A 24,004-nucleotide genomic window follows, 5' to 3' on the forward strand; every position below is an offset into this window, starting at 1 on the left:
TACCCTGCCCAAATCGCCCGGTCTGCGCTGTACTGTCATCTGCAGTCAGAGTTGACGGGGGCAAAGAAAAAAAAACACAGCTTGAAGGTCCTGAAATCAATTCCTGTGTTCTACCTACAACAACATAATGTCTGGGAAAGTTACCGGCTGCTGCCTTTGTTTGACAGAGATTAACCATGGCACACAGGAATAATGGGCTGGATTTCTTCTGGAGAACAGAAGCTGAATGACAATTGTCGCGGCACTGCATTATACATACTTTGGCTGCCTTCTGCTCTATTCATTTAACACTTGCGGGGAGTACCATGAATGACTCTCAGCTCGTTTTTCCCTGTTAAAACCACAGCTACACACACTGTTTTGTAAACCCGCACTGATACCCAGCAGATCTTACCATGTATGTGCCACCGTAAAGCGACGACGCTGGCGGATGCTTTTATTCACGAGCAACTTTCTGAAAAAGCATGGAGAGTTCCTCGGTGAACTGCGAGGAGAAATTTTTGGAGACGTAGGTCTGTTCCCAGGCAGCTTGGGAAGCTCGAGCTCTAAATGCATTTGTTCTTTGAAAGTCCTTATGTAAATCTCTGACTCTGGAGTAGCAAGTTCCCTAGAAGAATCTTTTGCTGTCATAGCTTAGATGTTATGTGAGCTCTCACCATTCAGAAAACGCAACAAAAACACATCACGCAGGCATCGCCGTGGCTTAAAAACGCTGATAAATCGGCAGAGCTTACCCTGCTCATTCACAAGGCTGGGCTCCAAATGGAAAGGCTGCCTGAAGCAACAGCAGCATAAATCGAAGGACGATAAGCCAGGGCTGTCAGAAAACCCTTTATCAGCCCAGCTCTCCCTCTGAAAATGCGCCAAAGTGTTTCTGTGTCAGCAGCCTCCTGTGGATGCGGCTCGCCTGCCAGCTACACACCGACGCGCGCCGGAGCCATTCAGCCCCGCACACCAGCTCATGAAAAATTCATAACAGCCAGCTCCCGATCAATCCCTTTCCTATAGCATTTTGGCTTCACAGACTTAACAGAAAAACACCGGATTTTTCAGGGTGCACTAATAAAATCAAGGAATTCCCTAGTCTGTCGCAAGCCAAGTAACCCAATTCGTTCAGGCCCGGTATGTTTAATAAAAAGCTCTTCATTCAGAATTAGTTTTACCCGTACTGCAGTAGCTCCACCCATGACATGCTTATTGGCTCGATATTATTTTGACAACTGGACTCTGTTCAGCTCCGTCTTGTGTGATGAGCGTGTCGGATTCTCATGAAATTTTAACGAGCTGTCTAACACCATGACATTGTTCCTGGGCATCGCCCAGCGCACCCCGGGCACACCCGGAGCGACCCCCAGGCGCTGGCTCTGATAGAGATGTGCACAGTGCTCAGGGTGGGCCAGGAAGAAAAGGTCTAGTGCGGGGGGAAGAAAAAAAAAAAAAAAAAGGCAAGGAATAATATTGTGCAAGAACAAAGCGTGCGAGAATGCACGCTCCACAGATGCCAAAGCATCCGTGCTTTGCCGTCCTGGGATCTGCGTGTGGTCAGAGGGCAGAATCCCTGACAGCCCCAATGCTGGAGAAGCACGGAGGGAGAAAACAGAGGGAAACATCGAAGGTTGGGGGACCTGGTACTTCCCTGCCAAGACAATGTGAATTAATTCAAATTAATTTAAGCAATATATGTATTTAGAAGCACAAAACCCAAGATTTTTTTCTCGACATAAACACCATGAAACCAACTTCCACACTTGCAAGGTTAAAAAAAAAGAAATCCAGGTGAGAAATCAATGCTGATAGTAAGAACATACTAAACACTACAGGGAGTGGCAGAGCATCTTTTTAACTGGTCAAAAATAGGTGACCTTACATGTAAATACAATAATTCTTTTTAAAGAAGGAGGAGATGGGAAAGAGTACACCCGGCCAGCCTACGGTGGCAGTGCTGTGATCCGCATGCAAGAGGTTAATTGCACAGTATAGGCATCAATTACCCAACAGATCCCCACCAGTCCCTATCCATTCCGGTGTTCTTTTCACTCATATTTCCCCAAACACTACAAAAATATTAGCATGCCTTCCCCAGCTTCAAGGAAAAGGCTTGCTATAGAGAGCGTCCCTATAGCAGAAGCTATAGAGGAGTTCCCAGACATTCTACCTAACCTGCTACTATGCTATTCACCATTCACATTTATTTAAAAACAAACACACAAAAAAACAACCAAACAAACAAAAGATCTGCCTGAGCCTAACCTAAGGCCACTGGACACGCAGTTTTATTTAATACTGAGAGGTTTGCGCAGTAGCGGAACAGGAACATTTAATGCTTTAGGAATTATGACGTCTTAGACTGTGATCTGTTACTCTACATCTTGACTCTACTGACAGCCAGTGGAAGACAAAGGGGAGCTTGAGAGCTCTGCTGAATGATAAATAAAATCCACACATGCTTAGAATCTGGAATTCCAAACAGAAAAAATGAACTTTCTAACTCACCAGGAAGCAAAGTGGGATTTGTGAGAATACATCTGATATTAGAGAAACAGTATTTCCGTGCCTTTTCATAAAGCTATTAAACCAGCAAGGAGAATAAAGGGAAACTCACCTTTTCAAAGCACTCTGCAATAAAACACACTATACAGTGGCACGTTCCTCGTACTGAGTATGTACTCTCCTTCCCTGAATTCAGCACTGTTTCAGAAGCAGTGCCCATTAAGGGAGCGCTTCTCGTTAGTTGGACTTTCCTAAATTAGTGATGAGATGTCAGCCCCACAGCCTGGAGTGGTGAGATGTGCAAAGGCTGTTGTGGAGCAAAGAAATGCATGAGAGACTCAGCTATGGAGATGGGAAAAGGAGCCTGGGGGGAGAAGCAAGCCCCTGCTCTCCTTTGTGGGAGCATAGAGAACGAAAAGACAAAGTGCCACCCCACTGCTTTGGGTAGCCCAAATGCAGGTGCTTCTCCAAGCTGAGGTCTGGGACACTACACAGCCTCAGAGTATTCTGAAGGCTGCCCATTAGCACAAGATATTTCTTCTGTTAGGTATCTCCCAGATCTTGGTGGCAATGGGAGCTGTTAGCTGAAAAAGGCTGTAGAAAAGGCTCTTTCCATCTCAGACACCACTCTTCATGCTGCCAACTTCTGATCTTGCACGCAGAGGACCGTGCAGCCAACATCTACATAGTCCCAACTGATGTGTAGTATTGGAGTTCTGTCAAGACATGTTGTTTTACTCCAGGATAAGCCAAGAAGAGGTGAGATCAAGGACATCTCAAGAGACTTGAGCTAACTGGCGTGAAAGCTTGTATCAGAATAAACTTGGCAATAATTCTGAAAAATGACTTTTGCTACACTTGCTGAGGTTACTGTCGGCAACAGGAGGCAACAGTAGACAGAACACCTGGAGAGGTTACCACATACAAGGACCAGTTTACTGAAGTTCCCCTGATATACAAAACCGAAAAAACCCAAAAAAACAACCAAACAAAAAGGTCAACAGGCATCTCACTCTTTCCTGAACTTCTGTGATGTCCCAGTAACAAGTGTGATACAATAATCTGAATAATCTGTCCCTCAATACAGATTATTGTGTGCAATAGGACCCATAGGCGAAGAGTAACAAGTAATTTCAGCTCCTCAGAAAAGGGGCCGGTAAGACAAAGGAAGAGTTGAGGGTGGAAAGACAATTAAAGAAAAGGGCCTGGTAGCACTGGCAGGAAAATGAAACCACTTGGAAGAACAAGGACAGTTAAGCAAATTTTCAAAAGTTTAAGTATATTTGAGTGAGTTTTCATACAAGCTTCCTAGCTTACCAAATTGTCTAGGATTGAGGAAGGTTTTAATATATTTTAATATATTTTATTATAATAACCAATATAGGTGGTAAATAACGTTTTCAAGCATGCAATTCCTCATCAAAGGCTAATCTTCATTGTGTTGAAAGGCATTGCTAAGCAACAAGGATATATACTGTCTTTACAGTAGCACTATTATTTACCTGTTTCTAAGCCATAATTGCCAGGATAAAATAAAATACTAGGCAAGAGGCAACTGTGAAATGCCCTACATGCTTCAGTAGGAAAAGAAGAGTAGTTAGTTGAGTTTTCACAGTGCTTTCAGTCGGCGGCAGAGTAATTGGATAATTCTTCCATACAGCACACTCTCTAAAAGCATATTTAGATAAAAACAGTTAGGAAGCCCCCCCCCCCATTACTTAGGTCATTGTTCCATCCGAATGCATTAGCAAGGCATCCCAAAAAGATAATGCTAACCTGACAGCAAATTAATTAGAAAAATTATTTCAAGGGATTGCGGTATGCTGGCACCACTTTTCCTTCTTTTTCAAAGGAAGGAAACCTAGGGGAAACGTATTTTTAATCAAGTACAGAGTCTCCTTTTCAGAAATCCTGACTTTCAGTATACTGCCCTTAAAAGCAAAAATAAAAATCTTTTTCAAGCTTTCAAACAATTTGAAAATTAAGACTATTATGTATGCCAACCATTACAAAATAGAAAACACAGATACCCCCACATATTTTTAATTGTTCAAGTGATTTGCAGTCTATGTGCACACATGTTGTACGTGTTCCTGAAGCAATAGAGTCTGCTCCTTTGTACTTGTTAGTCCTGGAAGGACTCTGATGGCCCCTCATACATATTGGTGTTTGCTCGGTTTAAGTCAGGCATCTGTGCAAACACGGGATTGTAAAGGTCACTCAGGAGAGATGGCCATCTCTGGAACCTTTATTAATAGTTGAGGATGCACAAGGGAAGGACTTAATCTGACTCTTAGAAGCCAATATCTTTCTTTTAGACTATAATTTGAACACATTTGATGTAAAAAACCCCTATTGGGCCAGCAACATTATGGAATCTCACAGCACTGTTGCTACTTAACATCTGAATTTCTGCCAAATGTACAGGGTAGAAGATGGGTTGGGGGGGAGGATCTACGATGGACTTCCAGGAGAGAAACTCTAGATGCCAATTAGCTCCATTAGCTCAGAGAGAGATGAACAGGCAATGTGATCCTAAGCAGAAGGCAGTGAAATCACTGTCTCCTCCAACAGGTCAGTTAAATCATATTTCCGTTATAAAAGAAAAGGGTTGATCAGAGTAGGAATGATCATGCAGCAGACTAGAAATTGGAATTAGAATTAGGTCATTGAAGCAAGTGATGAGTTTAGAGGAACAGAGCAGTTGAGGAATGTATTTTCTGGTGAAACAATAGAAGAACAAGATTTTGAGGAAAAGGGGAAAAGTCAGCCAAGGTACAGGAGGGAAAAAGCTATAAAATGACAATATTCTCTTGAACTAAACCAATAAAGACATGTGAATAGAGAAAGCAGAGGAAATGAGAAGGTAAAAGAGAGAGTCAAGTACAGGAACAGTCACTTGTACTGGAAAAGAACTCGGTTAAAAAGACTGCAGTAGAGGAGGGAATAAATTTGCGGTGGAAATGTCACAGGACTGACATGGATGTGATCTTCAGTTCGATGCCTAAGGCAGAAAATGTAATTGCCGAGATGAGCCAACGCCGGGAATAAATAAGAGCAACCCAGGCAATGGGAGACAGGCAAAGATGCGAGGGGGAGGCAAGTGAATCAAACAAAAGAGAAATGTCTAGGAGGAAACTTAGAGCAAGCCAAAAAATGCATCAATGAACTGGAAGCTGTAGAAAGGTACGTGGCCAGGAAAAGTCAAAGAATAGTGCTTCGATGAGAAAACAGAAGTTACTGTGGATGAAAATGTAAGGGTGGGAAATGACAGCCAAGGCTTTAAGTCAGAGCAATGGCTGGTAAGGAGGAGCTGGGAAGGTGACAGTGATGTGAAAAGAAGAGCTCGATGCAGCATTTCTAAAACCTGGAAAAGATTCCAAGAAAATAATAAAAAACAAAAGGAGCTGTACAGCCAGTGTTATACACAAGGATATGTTTGTGGTGGAGAACTTAAATCTTTCCAGTGATGGAGTTCGTCCTCTAGACACAACAGAAGCAGCGAAAAAGGGAAAAGAAAGGTGAAGGGTATAGTCTGAAGAGACTGACACGAGAAGAAACAATGAAATCTGTACTTCATGCCTTCTTTATTTCCTTTCTATCACAACCAAGAGGCACGCTGTGTCCAGCCCACCGGTGAGTGCTACCGATTACATTAGAGGCAGAATCACTATTCCTTAATTCTACCCCATCCTAGTCCCAATTTTACTTTTAACTCCCTTAGAGTAGCATCAAATCTGATGATAGCCTCTACTTAAACATATACCTATTGTTGACATTTTAAACCATCGTACCAAATTCTGATGCTTTAAAACAGTCATTTAGCCAGAATAATAAGAATTCACCATTCTAATTTGAGATGCATTTGATCAGCCACATCCTCCTACAGCACGGTAAAGGAAAGCCACCACACAGCACAGTGATCAAACTTCCAAACCATGCAATACAAATCCAGTGCTTAACAATAATATAAAAGTAACAGCAAAGAAATACGGAGAGGAAGCTGTGAAGAGATGCTGATGCAGTAAACTTCTTCAACCCTCCCTTAATGATGTCCTCTTTAACAGAAGGCCAAGAAAAGCCCAGTGCAGAAAAGTCTCTTCAGCTCAGAAGTGAGAGGCTTTTTGGTGTTCAGTTTGTATCTTTTTAAACAAACAAAAAAAAATAATAAAAATGCCTGTCTTTGCTCAATTGCAACGTCTGCTGTCTCACAAGCTAGAGCTTCTAAAAGATGGCCCCATGACAGAAAACTTTAAATGACATGTTTGACAATTTTTCTTATACTTTCTTGAAAGTTTGCAGAATTGAGATGCTGAATGAGAGGCAGAAATACAGCACTAATTACTGGTTTGCATGACAAATTTCCCACATTTAAGAGGCAAAAAGAAATAACAACAACCATTCACTGTAATTTATATTACCATTAGAAGATAAGGTTTTCTATATTTAATAGTTTAAAATGATATAGTTTGTATCTCCGTTCCCACAGATTTAGGGGCCCCTGAAATTTTCTGAAGGGCAGACACTAGTAATTCTTGCATAGGCCTTTGAAGTGATGTTTTGGAGCGCTATAAATGGTCACGGAAGACAGAACCACAGCACCTAGCAACCCTTTGGTTTGCAGCCTAGGAGCTGAGCCAACCACAAAAGAAAGAAGCAACTGGAAAAGTCCATCCTTATTTATTTTAGAGACTCAGGACACCAGCACAGAGAAACTACCCACTTCTTTGAGCTTAGCAAAGGTTGAGCAGGATCCACCCTATATAAAGGGCAACTTTTTGAGCTCTTCCCATTTCATCAGCATCCAGTTGCTTTCAAACAGGCTGTTCCTCATTCAATAAGCAGCTTAAATACTAGTTTTTGGTTTAACACCCAACAATTGCAGTCTCCGTATACGATTTCATAAGTTTTTAGGTCTTTAAAACATCCAGCACCTCTGACAAGGTCAAGAAGATCCAGAATACTTTTCAGATGAGTCACAAATAAATTAACTCCATCCTTAAGACAGATACTTTGAGAGTTTTGAGTGGCTTGGATATTTGTCCGTGTACCGTTTGAGTAAAGCACTACAAGAGGTAGGTCCTCTGTCACAGAAAAATTATTTGCATTCAGAACACGGATGAAGTAGTCAGTAGTAAGAGTAAGCCTGATGCTTTTCACCTGCCATTTAGTCCTAAACTGGATTTGGTATATTTTTTTCCATAGTAAATCACATCATAGACAGAGACACAATTTATCTGAGTTCCTTGCACTTTTTTGTATTTAAACAAAAAAGTACAATTTCTTATCATGCTACAATGCCATTTTTTTCTTACAGGTATTTATGTTATTATCTCCTAGTAGATACATATGAAGAAATAAATTTATATACTATAAGCCCTCGGGGCATGATGTAAGATACCTTATTCATGGTGGTATTTCCCTAGCAACTTTGATTGTGCTTTATTTAGTGTATTTCTCACAGAACATTTAAATGCCGTCTATATTATCCACAGTGAGTAATCACATATGTCAGACCAATCTGTATTACTTGCGATTATTTTCTCATTTCAGAGCTATAGATTAATATTTTACAAATGAATTCAACAAGCCAATTTATTCTTCACAGGCAGAGACCTCTGGGGTCACTGGGGAAAGAGAAGCCAATGCAAAAAAGTCTTACAGTTTCACATATCCCTTACATCTGATGTGATGAGAAGAGGCTTTATGCTACCAGAGAGACATAGTATGAAGGAATCTCTCCAAAGCTCTTTGTGTGGACAGGCTAGCTCACCGCTTGCCAGGCTGTTTGATCCATTCGGCGGTGTGTTTATCTTGCTGTGATGAGCATTAGCTGCACCTGCCTCTGCCACGAATTTGCCTTGTGACTAAGCACCTCATCTCGCATGAGTCACCAGCATTCCACAGCCAGGATCGGGCCTTTGCTCGCCGCCGTGCACCGATGCCTCTGCACCCGTGTCCAGAGGCAGCTTCGGGCACCGTAGCTGCTGGCCAGTATCACCCAACTATAATTCAGTCACAGGTAACCTCCTTGTTAAATGTGAAATGCAAACATCAGTAGCTGTAATTTTCCTATAACTAGAATGAAAGTGACATAATACAATAACAAGTATGAAAAAAAAAAAAAAATCAGTAATGCTCTGTCAGAGCAACATTCTTCTAACAGATAATCCTACGTACCCAATTCAGGCACACACTTTGTGCATCCTGCCATACATTCCCCTGAAAAACGACAGTTTGGTTTGGTTGGCAACATCTCCACTCACACAGGCAATGGAGAGGGTACAAAAATGACTACTTAGCCCTGGACAACCCTCCTCCTCCTTTCAAAGAAAGGATTTAAATAATTTTCATGAGCAAACATATTTCTGTTATTGGTCTCACCTGTGATAGCTGAACAGGAACAGAAAACTTCACCATTAATCTGAGTCTGCTTAGGTTTTGTATTTTATTCTTGCTCTTCCAGATTCTTAGTTCTGCAGTAGCTTACTGGCAAAACATCATTCCAGTTTGCAGGCAAGTTATTTTAATTACTTTGCGTTTCAGATCATCTACACCTTATCACCTCTCTCAAATTAAACACTATCAGATTTACAACGTGCATTTATTCATAGTTATTTTTCCCTAAAAGAAACCAACAACAGACAGGTAAAGCTCACTACATTTACTGTTGAACAGCATGGATGTAACCTCCAGCTTTGCCAAGTGCCTGATGTTTTGATGCTGGGAAACAACAGAAAATGCATTGTGTGTAATTGTCAGAATTCACATACAGCTTTGTGCATTACAGCTTAATTAAAGGAATAAATTCACAGCCAAAACCCTGGAGATTGTCAGTGCCAATAAAAACAGGGTTAAAGAGAGGAGGTGGCTGTGGCCTGTCCAAGTATGTAAGAAGTCTAATGTTTTTTTTAGTGGAAAGAGAGTGTCCAGCAACATGTAACGAGCCTCCCAGAGCCACTGTCGGGGTGAGAACCTGCAGAACATGACTGAGGACAATGCTACATTCTTGGTCCTCTAATTCATCCCAGTGACACTCTCAATGTTATCAGGGTCTCTGTTCAAAGGACCCCGGAAGGAATTGATACAAAAAATAAGTTTTAAAAGATTCTAGGAGGTCACAACGTAGCTACTAAAAACACATAAGAGAAGGTGTAAATGCATTTGACGCCCGCCAGTGCCAGGTGGACGTGGACCACAGGTAATTTAGTGAGATCACGCAGTACTTGGCGGAGTTTCCAGTTATCCTGGAGGTGTTCTGGCAAACACGGAGAAAGAAGAATCATCCAGGGACACGTTTCCTACGTCCACACACAGTCACCAGTCACAATCACACGCCGCATCACGCAAGGCTGCCGGGCAGCAGCTCTCCCCTCAGCCAGACACGGACCCACAGCATCGCTGCAGCCATGGGCGACGAAGGGCAGGTCCCCTGGCCTGCCTCAGCATCTCGTTTGGGCACTAACCGCAGCCACAGAAGACAACCCAACCCACGGACCAAGGCTTTAACATTGGCAGGGCAAACAGGTTTATTCTGTCCTGACAACAGGAGCTCTCCGATCTCACGGGGGACTTGCCAGTCAGAGGAACTACTCACAGGAGGTCAGAGACAATTGATTGCTGTTAATAAACTGATTTAGCAGCTTGGCTACAAGTATTTAGAAACGTGATTTATACGTGGACTTTGTTGAGTTTTGGCTGGGAGATGAGTGCATGGCGTGTAATCACACTCCAAGCATTTAAGCTTCCCAGGCACACGACACCTGGAGCAGGTGGCCTGTTAAACCAGCACGGCGCAATGCTGGGAAGTGAAGTTGCATCCCAGCCCCATAATAACCTAAATACACTCATCTTTTCTGTTCCCTAATCCCTTATCAAATATAATGTTAGATAGTTCAGGCATCGCTGAAAAACCACGAAGGCACACATCACAGACAGCACTGGTCACCACACTGCAGGGACACGGCTCTGCCTGCTGCCAGCACGCGGGCACGGAGAGCAAGCTGGGAGGGACTGGAAGACACAGACCATTTTGAGGCATATAACAGTCACTTTTGTTCTGTTGGGGGTTTTAGAAGTACACACACCCTCACACCAAAATTTAAAACAACTTCTTTGCTTGCACAGCAGCAGAAAACAGACCGCCACCAGAACCATCGTGTGTAATACGGAATAAAAATATATCTAATGCCGTGGCTCAACTGAGAACCAGAAGGTAGTTCTCCAGGTAACAAAGCAAACTGGGTTTGATCTTTCCTTTCAGATGAAGTTATCATTAGTCAGAAGTTTAAAGATAAAAGAAAGTTGTGTCAAATTCTTGTCTGATTCAGCTTTTGTATCAACCATATTTCCATAATCTCCATTTATTTTATATTCTTGGGAGGATGAAGTTTGAACATAATATTTCAGAAGCTTCATTGTCTTTTGCTAATTAACAGTGACTCATTTCTTTCCATTCTAGATACATTTCAAGCTGTCTTATTTCATTCTGGATCAAGGTATATAATTATAATTGAATCATTAAAAGCCTTTTTTGTGTGCCTACAGCTACCTCTGTTTTGAACCACTAGTATCTCCAGGCAAATTCTGCAGCACCAAACTTCAGGATCATCTTCAATAAAATTATTGGGCTCACCTTGCAATTCATACAAAAAGGGTACGCTGTCATTTTGAGCACATAAGCAGACTAAAATGCAACGAATCACAGAATCACAGAATCAACTAGGTTGGAAAGGACCTTGAAGATCATCTAGTCCAACCATTAACATAGCATTGCCAGTTCCCATCTACACCATATCTCTCAGCGCTATATTGACCGTACTCTTAAACGCCTCCAGGGATGGGGACTCCACCACCTCCCTGGGCAATCCATTCCACTGCCTAATAACCCGTTCTGTAAAGAAATACTTCAAATAAATGCAAACTAAGGAAAAGATGATATTGCAATAACAAAATATAAATTGTGTATAAAATAATGTCATTTTAAATTCAAAATCTATGACTAATCCAACATTGTTTCTTCTTAAAATTCCTCTATACCAACCACACCGCACATAAATCATAGTTATTCTATTTAGACATGCTAGAAAACATAAAAATAAAAAAATATTCCAACTGAGAAGATCCAAGAGCTTCAAAAACTGACAGCAACAGACAATGTCTAAATATAGGCAGTCAAAACGCTTATCTGTATATTTTTAGCTGAGAAAATAACTTCAGTAATAACTCAGAGATAGCACAAATTATCTCTGCGGCAGTTTCTTTTCAGATAGGTTTGCACTGGTACTGACTGTATAAAACGAGCAAGCAGTGACCCCTATATGGTTGGGTTGCCCACCATTTGTCCTATTATGAAGAATTCTTGTGATTTAGTTTTATAAACAGATCTCCAGGATTTGTTGCGTAATGTCAGATGGGGCAGGGGTCCACCAGTGATCCCCCCCAAACCAGGCTTCTCGTAGCAGAGCCAGAGGAGCAGACTAACTGCAAGTGCCAACACAGCATCAGGGTTTAGTGTTTCTTTGACCAATCCTCTACTCTACATCGTTCCTAGTCAGGAAGAACCACCATCCCCTCAGCAAAGTCAGTGAGGATGGAATATTCTCTGGTGGAAACATCTCACTAAGGGAGAAAGTAGAAAAAAAATCAGAGAAGACATTTCTCTCAATTAACTCCCTATCTGCATTTCCTGCTCCACGTCTTTGTGAGATGCTAAAATGAAGCTGGGAGGGGCAACAATGACAACAAATCAAGGAATTTTCCTCTTCCTATACTAAGCAAGCAGCCCCTACCTCCCACCTTGGTGAACCCAAACAGATTTAAGCCTTAGTGAACTTCTTTATGTAATTTTTATGATCTGCCTGTAGACAACACAAGAACTATCTCGCAACAGAACATTTTCAGCTTTTCAGAGACTTTCTTGAAGGGTCCCCAGCACTCCGAGCTCCTACCAATCCCAGTGTTCAGCACCAGGAATGAGCCATCCCTAAGTGTACCAGGTAATATTTCTGCTTACTGAAAAACAAACAAAATCACTGAGCAGACAAAATCCTTCAGAACTGTTTCCAGATCTAGCACTCTTCAACACTCTCTACAGCTTTTATATTGTTAGGAAACTTAGAACAAATCATAGTAAGTCTGATTTTCAAAACTATCATATACATTTTCCAGAAACAGCACAATTAAAAACTATTTTCCCCACAGAATATATGAGAAGTTATGACGAATACAGTTGACCTCCTTTTTCAAGGTAAGTCAATATGGTAAAAGCTTTTGAAATACAGAAGCATGTTCAATCAGAATAATTGACCCTGCTTTATTACAACAAAAACTGATGTGATTTACGTAAATAACAAACATTTTGGACCAGATGATGTCCAGAGGTCCCTTCCAACTTCAGCTATTCTGTGATTTAAATAATTTAAAACATAGGACTAAAAATCAAAACCAAGTTTTTAAGTGCTGGTTTTTTTCCCCCTAAGTTTTTATTTTTCACATCATATGGAAAGCCAGCTCATCTATTTTTTTTTTTCTATTCCAAGCTTGCAGCATATTTCTTCAGTTCTTATCTAGTTGAATTTGAAGAGATCTAAGAAATAAGACTTCAACCTATTTCACAGTCTGAAACTACATTTAAAAAAAAAAAAAAAAAAAAAAAAGACAAAAAAGCCCCAGACTTCTCCAGAACAGCATTACTCCTTCTGAACTTCTGGTTTTCATCCTGCTGTTCCTACTTAAGCTTCCTATTATCCTAAATATGTCCTTTCATTCCTTGGGATTTACAGATTTCAGATATAAAGGAGTGACTGGGCATATTACCTCCTGCTTAGCTTACTAGCCTGACTACAGTTTTATCATCCTTTCTAATCCTCCACACAAATTTCCATCCTCTTTATCATTCTCACTTTCCATATTGATCCCTCAATTCATCTCCACCAGCTTCACAGTGGCTACGAGCCGGCCCTAGCTAAGTCAGCATTTCTGCTCAAGGTTTGGTCTCAGACTCAGTCACCCAAAATTATACTGAATTTTTGTTGTTTTGTTTTTGCATCTAATTTGCTGCCCACGATCACCATCTGGAGAACAACGTGCAGTACTACAAGCATCGATTTGACACTACATATACTCGCCGTCCACGCACATTTCAGGATGCAGCCATGCACTCACATGCCCTTCTTTGCGCACACCAACTTCAGGAAGAGTTTCAGATGGACGTGGAATTTTCATTTTTAGATTCTGACCGCCAACCTGCACAATAAAACTCTTCCAGAAGAAAGCAAGCTATAGACCTGGTCACTGACAAATGACTAGCAATAATATAGCATGCTCACAGACACACAAAACACTACAGTTTGCTGATTCATTATGAACGCTGTAAAAAAAAAAAATCTTAAAAAGACAGACTAATGGTTAATTTTTTCTGGTAAGTGGCAAGAACGTGACTCAAACAGCAACCAACTCTGTTAGCATACGACTTCCTTCAAACCTAGTGAGTTCTCATTTTGTTCTTGCAGAAGAGCGAGGTAACTTTTGCATTGGACAATTAGCAACGTAACATATTTCAATACAATATTTAATATCATAGTCCAAATGTGTAACAGAACGTCTATGTCCTGAAAAAGCGCACTCCTTACTATATTTAATATTAACCATATCAACCCTCACAGAATTTTTAAGGCCTTTATTTCCTTCCGCTTTGGGACTCGTTGTAGAACTTATTTTTGTTTCAACATAGAAACTTGATGTGAAACTGTCAAAATCTCTCCACAGACCTTAGTCAAATGTGTAGAAATGGTGTAAATCAGAAGCTAGCTGTCAAACCTAACCCAGGAGCTGGTAAGGATCAAAAAATAGGGTAAGAGAACTATTTTGGATGCTTTGAGCGTAGCTACATTCTTCACACCCTCATTCTCCCCTCTTGCCTGGAACTATTATCACAAAGTTTTAGTTATAAAACATGGAGCAAGATTGTGGAAAACATTTTAACAACTTTTAGGAAAATATGGACCAAATCTGTGCAAAGGAAGCTTGTAAGACTTCTACATTCCGATTGCCACTTGAAGATCTATATCCTCTTCCCTTGCATGACTCATGAAAGCTGTTTTGTATGTGTACTGCCTTGCCATTTTCACACAAAATATTATTACATTGCAGCTGGCTTAGAATTATTGCTTTGGAGTCAGGCTGCCCATTTTTTCTTTGATGCTTAGAGATCTTGTCAGACCAGCACCGGTTTCAAGAAAACACAGTTCTAATAAAAAAACTGAAAAAAAACCAACTCAGGAGCAGCTTTATTTTTTAGGTCCCCATGTATCTTAAGTTAAAATATTTATATAAGTCGTGGCTCACCATCTCACGGTTCTTATTTTTGTATTACCACTGGAGGTTAAATTTAAGGTGATTTCTGAAAAAATGTGGCAGAAAAACTACTTACAGAAAAAAATAGATTTATTTTCCTCTATCCCTCCCAAATAATATGTTCTGTATTTGAACTCTGTTATTCTTTTCCTCGAACCACAGTTACTGCAATCCCAGGAACAGCTGAATTTCCACAACCAGTGCATTCTTAGCACGTAGACTAGCACAGAGCTGATGATGCAGGTTGAATTTTGTACCATTTCAGTGATGATAGAACCAAATTTCACCTAACCAATAATGAACAATATTTTTAAAAGAAAACAAAGTGCTGAAACTGCTGTAATATAATCTGACTATATTCTCCATCAACAGGTAAGGTTTTGCAAAGAGCTTGGTAATGTACAGACCTGGGGAAGATGCACGGTAGAAGTGGAAAATATTGTATTTCACAGATGTGGCATCTCCTAAATTGCTCCAGGAAGAACCACAGCTATATTATTATACATCAACTATCTTCAGGGATTTCAGTTTAGAAATCTCATTTGATAACAGAGATATTTGCCATTTTGTTCAATACAGAGCACAAATAGGGAAATGCTTTGGAGCAATGGAGATCAGAGCGAGCCTAAATAAACCGTCCAGAAGAAAGCGAAAGAGTATTCCAGCACAAGGGCAATAAAAAGATAAATAATGAGCATATAGCGGAGATTTTGTGCTAACAGGAAATGGAAGAACTGGGAGAATGGGCTCAGCAGAATGCACACCCCAAATACACACAGGGAGAGTTTCCCCAGGGATTTCATCAAGATAATGTAGAAAAGAGAAATAACCCCAGCAAGAGACAGAGTTTTTGCACCTTACAGTTCAGAGCAATCCTCTGGCAATTGGGTTTTGATTTATCCCTGCCTCTCCAGAAACTTCATTATTGTTTTTTCTGGTTAAGATGATAAATTTTTACAGAGACTACAATGGTTTGCACAAACAGGAAACAAAACCCCAAACTGAAGTTACTTCTTTGTTCGGTATGAAATGCCCGTGGAAAGCCTCACTTCCACCCTACCTGCCCTAGTAAACTAAAGAAGTTTTGTATGTGTTCTGAATATACACTAAATAGAACAGTGCAATGAGGAACTTGTATATCAGCATGAAAAGTTAACTGTCATCTTGGTACCATTAGAAAGCTCTTTAACAATCTTACAGTTATTACAAAAAAAGATGATAGCTACTGTGCACACTAGACAAAGGAAATAAAGACATTATTTCTAGGAATCACATTTCATGTCATAATAATGAGGTGTTTCACATCCGTCTTTGGGGTTTCATATGCACTGAAACAGATTACAGAAAGCTCAGTAAACCTCAACACTTCTGAATGAGTCCTACTGATCTCTTGCAGAAAGAGTCTCCAAGCTACAACTCTATGTACCCTCAGGAAAAAACCAACATACTATGTTAAAGAATTTATACTGGACATGTAAGAGTTCTGATGATTGGCCTTACAGAAAACAAACTTGGACCTTACATTGCTTATGCATTTTAGTTGTGTGGACCCCAAATGTCAAGGCCATTTACATTTAAATTTCAATGAAGAGTTTCCTTTTGTATGATTCACTATCTTGTACAAGCTGTAGCAAGAGGAGCAGCTGAGGGAACTGGGGGCGTTTAGTCTGGAGAAGAGGAGGCTGAGGGAAGACCTCATCGCCCTCTACAACTCCCTGAAAGGAGGGTGCAGAGAGGGGGGATGAGTCTCTTGAGCCAAGAAACAAGCGCCAGGACAAGAGGGAATGGCCTCAAGCTGCGCCAGGGCAGGGTCAGACTGGCTCTTAGGAAGTATTTCTTTGCAGAAGGGGTTGTTGGGCGTTGGAATGGGCTGCCCAGGGCAGGGGGGGAGTCCCCATCCCTGGAGGGGTTGAAGAGTCGGGTTGACCCAGCGCTGAGGGATCTGGTGGAGTTGGGAACGGTCAGTGTGAGGTTCATGGTTGGACTGGAGGAGCTTCAAGGTCTTTTCCAACCAAGATGATTCTGGGATTCTGTGAAGACTGTCTCCCTTCAGGAACATAAACAGAGGTCAGGAAACCTCTGTCCCCTTAAGCTAAACCCGGGAATAAAATTAGTGAACAATTTCCACAGCCCAGAGACAGAGGCTTAAAAGCAGTGCAACTTGAATATCCAGTGCTGCATTAATGGTGTAGATTTGTGGACTAACGAAGATACACTCCACAGTCCCAAGGAACAGCACATGGCCGTTAACCTTCCATCAAAACGCTGGGAAACACAAGACAACTGGCAGGAGACAAGTCAAGAGAGATTCTGACCAGACATACAGAGACTTTTTTATGAGTTGAGGACAGTCACGCAGCAGAACAGGTCACCCCAAAAGGACATGAAGTCTCCATCCTTGGAGGTTTTCAAGATCAGACTAAATAAAGCCCCCTGAGCAACATGGTCTGACCTCACACTGTCCTCACTTCCAACAAGGATTGGACTAGAAACCTCCTGAGGTCCCTTCCAGCCTGAATTATCCTAGAATCCTATGAAACTAAGAGCTGGATACTTTTTTCACAAGGAATATCCCTCTCTCCTGACCCAGTCTGAGATTTACACTGTTTAATGGCATTAGGCTCCCTACATGTAAAGCCTTTTTTCCCCCCCCGATTGCTTAAAACATGTTAATTTTCTGCCTGTGACCTCAGCATTTTTGTTAAAGCCCCAAGAAAAGATACCCACAAAGTGAGGTGAAAAAAAACCCCAGACTTATAAGAATGGTCTTATTGGCGGCCAGTGGTACATCTAGCCCATGATCTTGTCTCCCACAAGATTTTAAAAGCACAGAACAGAAAGGAACAGAAAGCAAATATATATCAGACTTCCCCTCAAATATTTTTCCAGTCCCAACTCGCAGCTCAGAAGCTGAACAAGAGGTGGAGTTTATGTATTCAGAAGGAAACCACAACAGATTAGTCCTCCAAGGATCTCTTAAGCTTTCCCTTGAGCCTGCTCAAACTCCCAGCATCTACAGTATCCTACAGCACAAAGTTCCACAGCGTGACTATAATCTGCAGAAAGAACCACTTCCTTGCACTTGCTTCATGCCTGCCATACCAATTTATCTGATGGTCCCTTTTTCTCATATTGGAAGGGACAATAAGCAATAGATCAACTACCTCTTCCTTTCACACCATTTGTAAGATCTCAGTCCTATCCCTTCACTCAGCTGTATCTTTTCCACGCTGAAGAGTTCAAGGCTCCTTGGTCAATCCCAGTGCAGAAGCTGTTCCGTATGTTTGATCATCTTAGAGACCTTTAACTCTTTTTAGTTCTGCTATACCCCTTTTTGAGAGGAAGGACCAGAACTGTACACTATATTCAACACTGGACCAAGTAATGGGTTGCTACCATGGCGTCCTGTGTTTTATCTACTCTTCTTTTCCTTCAAATCTTTAACAATTAATTTGGTTTTTTGACCAGTAATAAACACTGAACTTGCAACTCTACTGGACTTCTAGCCTATACCCAGGATCTTGCTCCTGAGTAGTAATATTGTTTTGCAGCTACAGTTCTTTCATGCTCAGATATATCACTTTGTCTTTATCTACACTGAAATTTTCCTATCACTTTATTGCCCACTCACTGAGTCTCTTAATGCTCATATCATTCCAAAGCTGTTTCAACACAATGGCACATACCCAGCTTACACAAATATAACCTGCATCTGGGGTATATTTTATGCAGAACTGAACCACAATACAGAAGCACAAACAGCTTGGGGACCAGATCCCACTTGCACTGCTCCTATACAAAAAAAAAAAAAAATCTCAGTCATGACTGTGCTTCCCTGAGAGTGTGGTCAGGCCCCCAGGAACTGGAAATTGCGTAGGGAAGGAACTGTCTGGCATGGGGTAGAGAACAGTGCTAACCGAGCCAAAAGCTCTTAATGACTAGAACTTAAACAGAAAATGGGAAAGATTAGACCAATCTTCTGCCCAGCAGTCAATCTAACTCATGCCCGAATCAGAAAGGTGAGGGGGATGTAAAGATGCCTGTGTAACTACGTGTTGGAACAGCACTTTGCATCGCAGCCACACTAACCAGCAACTCCCAACTCGCTACAGGGCTGTAAACAGATAGGACAGATTCACACAAAACAGAGAAGTCAGAAGCTATCTGCTCACTTACAAGAGATTAACAGCAGGAAAGGAATAGCAGTAACCTGAGTAGCAGTTGCGTTTTCTCTTTGACTAGCATACCGTTCAAGAAAAATATAGGTTGTGTGACACAATACGCAGACATTGATCCTGCTGTAATGGAAGAGAGAAGCAGCAATGCCCCCTTGTGTTATAAGGGAAGATAATGATAAATCCATTGCAATTCCTTACATTTTCCCAAATTGTTTATGAGGTGTATTCAAAGGTCGGAACTAATTCATTCTTAAAAGCACACCCTATGAATCGGCTCTCAATTGTCCTGCAGTCAGGATCAAATTGCTGCAGATACACAAAAAGAAACACTCGTAAAATGCTTGTAAAGGTAAACCAACCCTTTTGTTGTCAGAAGTCACAATCCATCTGAAATCAGGTAACTCATTTTGTTAAATTTATCCACAGCAATTAAATGCAAAAATTAGAAAAAAGCTCCTGCTAATTCCTCTTTGATTTCTTTACCTCATCTATTCAAGTGAATAGCTTAAAAATCCTATTTTCAATAGGAAAACCATTTTTAAAGGACTAACAAATTAATTTTGGATGCCCTCTATAGTTGTTCAAATGCAAACTGAAATGCCAGCTCTGAAGAGTGCTGAGCTTAACAGAAGCTAAAACCAGATTCAGACTTGGGAATAATGACATGAACATGTCTTAGCCAGAAAATGAAAGAGAGTGGGGCATTTAAAAACTAGAATCTAAAGCACACTTGAAATCTGAAGTTGAGAGTACAGGTTTTAAGGCTGCATTGCAATGCCATTTCCAGATTCAGACAGCAAGCTGGACATCTAACCTTATTTTGCCAATAAATTCTACCATTGCAATTCCAGTGCACCAGCACTTGGGGCTTTGTCTTCCTCTCCTCCCTCGAGATGAATTTCCTTGTTCTGGCTCTTAACATTCCATTTCTGTTTTGGAACTTGCCTCTTAGCAATCCCCATTTAATCAGCTCTCTGATAGTTTCTTTGGGACTTTTCTTGAGCTTAACATCAGATTGAAATGCTTTCCCAAGCCTTTCTTCTAATACCTGGACAGAAAATAGCCAGAGAGTTAAAGCCTTTTTCCTCAATCTGTTGTAGAAGAGTCTACCACCATCCTGAACTCTTCTGTGGGTGGAAAATTAGTATCACAAATCCTCTGGCCAAAATTGGAACTTATAAGACAAAATTTTCATGCAGATGCACAAAAAAAAAAGTGAACAGAATAGGTTTTAACAGAAATAGAATTTCAAGAAAAAGCAATTACTTTGTAAACTTATATCCATGATACACTGATAGACATCAACAATACTGATTAATATACACAAGGTAATTATCCAGTGCCTTTCAAAAAAAACCAAAAAACAAACAACTGCCCAAAACCAGCAAACAATAAAAAACAACCCTAAAAAACCCAGCTACTTGAGATTCATAAGAAAGGGAAATAACCTACCAGTCTTGGTAAGTGGTGATTGCAATACTCGGAGGCGTCAACAAAGGCAGAGTTGTTGGTCTACAGACAATGTCTCTGTCAGGCGTCCGTGCTTTTTCTGTTTGTCTTTGGGATAATGGTGGTAACTGCAAATTACCAGAACAACATCTTCTTCCTCTCCAGAGGTCTATGCCCAGAGCATGGCTGGAAGTACTGTAGGACTTGCTCAGCCCACACTCCAGGTAATCCAGAGCATTCTGCAAAGACAGAAAAGCCGCTGAAGTTCTGCAAACAAATGTTTTCCTCCATCAGGATAAAACACATTCAAATGTTGTTCTACAGCTACAGCTACTGACAAAAGATAATTGTATGATGAAATCTTGGCAGAGTCTGACTGTGCTGCATTGTTATTTTATCAAGTTATGAATGAACTTGAAAATTCACTCATAACTTGTCTAAGATAAATCCAACAGCTAATTCTAATCTAACTGAACACTTCAGTAATCCAGGTCACATTAAACTTCTGATAGATTAAACTTTTTCACAGAACATTCCACTCAACATCCATCTAAAGTATCATTCCTCTCCACAGCACAAACACATTGGTTTGCCACTTGTTTTCTGATGAATCATCAGGCAGATTCACATCCTGAATCATCCAAGAGCTAGTCAGCAAGAGGAACTCCCAGCTAGGCTACCCTACCCTATGTCTGGCTTTGCTAGTAGAAGTAGTCTCAAAAAAAGGTTTTGATCAGTTGAAACAGTTTTTCCTTTTCTAGTTTCTACTGATTTTTATTTAAAAACATCACCATAATCACAGAACTAGTTGTCAGTCTTCTCTAACCCAAGCCAGAAGTTCTCACACAGCAGAACAGCACTGCAAAAGGGTTGTCAGTTTTGGTCTCACTCAGAGAATTTGCCTAGTCAAATATAGTCGTCCAACATAATGGAGAATATTTCTGTATTGTGTGTGATGAGCTGCCAGTAGAAGCTGAAGGGTTACTATAATCAGTGTTTATATCTATGGCAACCCCTCTACATTTTTCCTCTTCTTCTACCTGCTCCTGAATTTTGATCTCCACCCTGATCTTTCCACCCTTTGCAGACCTTTCCAAGCCCACCTTACAGCCTCCCCAAATCCCTTGGTTCACTTTTCCTACAAACTGCTACCACTGCGCTCTCCCAGCCAGCACTGAATGAATTTAGAAAAAAAAAAAAGAGTGGTTTAATTTTCCATAATCAGGTATTAGGTCCTTCATGAACAACTGCAAAGTAGCACGAGTCCTCCATTGCCTCGTAGTTTCTAACGGAAAGTATGTTCTCCATTGTCATGAGACCATTAAACAACTCTGTGGTACCATCTACTCTCTTACCTCAGTGAGGACTCTCAACATGGGAATAAAAGACAAAACTGATGGGAGAAAGGCATACTACCAGTTTCCTCAACCTTCCCTACTTGCTTGCCCATCCCACAACCACGTGAAGCACCCAGACAGGCAACAACATGGCCCACAGGTACTTCACTCCTTGCGTACAGCCGGGAGTGCTATGAGGCACGCTGGTGCACATCCATGAAGTTACTAAGACATCAACATCACAAAGACCTAGATAGAAGTTTAAAATATTTGGCATGCCGTGTTTCCAAAAATATGCTAGAGATCTTCAGTCATCCAAACCCTACTCTTTCACAGCAAAGAAACAGGTCAAAAATACTCATAGGAACCCCAGGAAGAAAGCCTGCCTTCTACATGAGGATCTGACTTAACCTGCCTTTACTGATAATCTTTACAAGACTGTTTAATTTTTTTGTTATTATTTAAGAAGCACAGCAGAGTTTTCTAGCTTCCCATTGGATTTCAGATGCCTGATTTTATTAAAATCAGCAAGGACCGAGCAGACCCAGCACCATGCTCAGGCAAACTGACTATGAAGCAGTGCAACACGTGGTCTAAGAGTTTAAAAGAAACACTTATTTATTGAAGGACTGCTATAGGTAGGATACACTAACTGTTAGGTTCCACTCCTCCACTCAATTTTTATATACATTCCACGTGGTTTTCCATTTCTGGCGAGCCTCAGCTGTGACAAACAAGACAATTAAGGCTGCGGTTATCATGCCATCATTACAAACTGATAACATTTCTCCAGAGAATGGGAACTGGAGTTTAATTAATAGGGGATTGTGATGACAATGAGCAAGTGTAGTAATGGAGTAACACATGCATCATCACATTAGGTGTTCAGCTACTACAGCGGGGAGGGATGGTGAAACACTTTTAAGTATAGAAGTACAGCACATGCACAACGATGGGATGCAGAGAGATTCCGTAAGGTACGCAAACGTTCCCTGCTGACTAAGGACCAATAAAGTATGTGCCCTGCATAAAACTCTTCTAAATTTCTCATGGTGGGGGGGTTGGTTGGTTTGGTTTTAAACCTGCAGGGCTTATTTTCTTATCAGATGAGCTGCAAACAACTCTAAGGAAACCAGTGAGTAACCAAAGCAAAATCAGCTGATACAAAATAAGACAAAACTAACTTTTAATCTCATTTTCATAAAGTACCATGAAAAATAAAACATGCCTTTAGAAGAAACTTACCTCATCTGCAGTTACTGTCATGACACTTCTGCTTTTCTTCATTATTGAGATTAAAGTGCACCCCGTTATAAAAAAAAACTCTTGTTGTTAAATCCAATTTCTTCAGATGGGCAACCTGAAAGAAAAAATTGTATTTTTGAATAAGACTGGTTTTGATAAAAAGGTATGGAGCTAACTGCTAAGACCACAGCTGCTTGATAACTTACTGCCCTTTTTCATAAAACACTTGGCAGCATATGTTATGCAAAGGTAGCTGTCTGTTAGTGAAAGGACAATTCAATATTTAGTAAAATCATGTTAAAAGTAACGAGTATTCACAAGGCTCTGCAATCTAAGCAAGCCCTGAAACATGTCTAGTAATATAGAATCAAAGCTAACAGGTTCTACTTGCAGAGTTTTTCTTTAAATGAGCCCTTTTCAGAGGCACAGTATAGAAGCTCTCCAAGAACGGCTTGAGCTGGCTCTCATAGAAAAGTTTGTATGCCATTCTAAGATTTAATCATAACTCACAAACGTTATTTATCGTTACGCTGGCAGGCACACACCACTTCAGCCACTAAATTACAGCCTTCCGCGGAGGGTGACGCTGCAGCCACTTTGAACTATGCAAGAGTGAGAAGGGGAACGAAAGAGCCGAGCAGCTGAAGCAGCGGGGGAAACCAGCACACAGGAACAGCCCCCCTTGGAGAGCGTCCAGGCCCCCTCCTCTTTCTTGCTGTGGATTTAGTGCTCAAACAAAAGCTACATGCACTATTATATAAAGACAACACTGAGGGTTGTGGGGTTTTTTTCCGCCAAAGAACAGGTAGAACTGGAGCGCTACTTTTTGTGTGCTGACAATGTCTACCCCCTGCTCGGAAGGATTATCTTTGAGGTAGAAGACTGCTGAAGGACCACTGTTCATAAACTTTGTTGCTGAAGCCACCACAAAAAGCTGTGCAACCGTTT

The 24,004-nt window shown here is 41.0% G+C and overlaps 1 protein-coding gene across 2 annotated transcripts in view; it reads right to left on the reverse strand.

Moving 5' to 3' along the window:
* PDE4B (phosphodiesterase 4B) overlaps positions 1 to 23,113 on the reverse strand; it is a 195,343-nt gene extending 172,230 nt beyond the window's left edge. Inside the window, exons 1-2 of one of the 2 annotated variants that reach the window (XM_074875812.1) lie at positions 23,057 to 23,113; positions 20,478 to 20,713 (exon numbers count right to left, since the gene is read on the reverse strand). In XM_074875812.1, coding sequence (XP_074731913.1) covers positions 20,478 to 20,713; positions 23,057 to 23,098 — 278 coding nt within the window. In that variant the 5' untranslated portion in view covers positions 23,099 to 23,113. Of the gene's footprint in view, positions 1 to 394; positions 646 to 20,477; positions 20,714 to 23,056 lie in introns of those variants that run through there. The other variant, XM_074875813.1, reaches the window with a different exon arrangement.
* Between the last annotated feature and the right edge of the window lie 891 nt (positions 23,114 to 24,004).

The sequence above is a fragment of the Strix uralensis genome, chromosome 8 (assembly GCF_047716275.1).
Source record: "Strix uralensis isolate ZFMK-TIS-50842 chromosome 8, bStrUra1, whole genome shotgun sequence".
Taxonomy (NCBI): Eukaryota; Metazoa; Chordata; class Aves; order Strigiformes; family Strigidae; genus Strix; species Strix uralensis.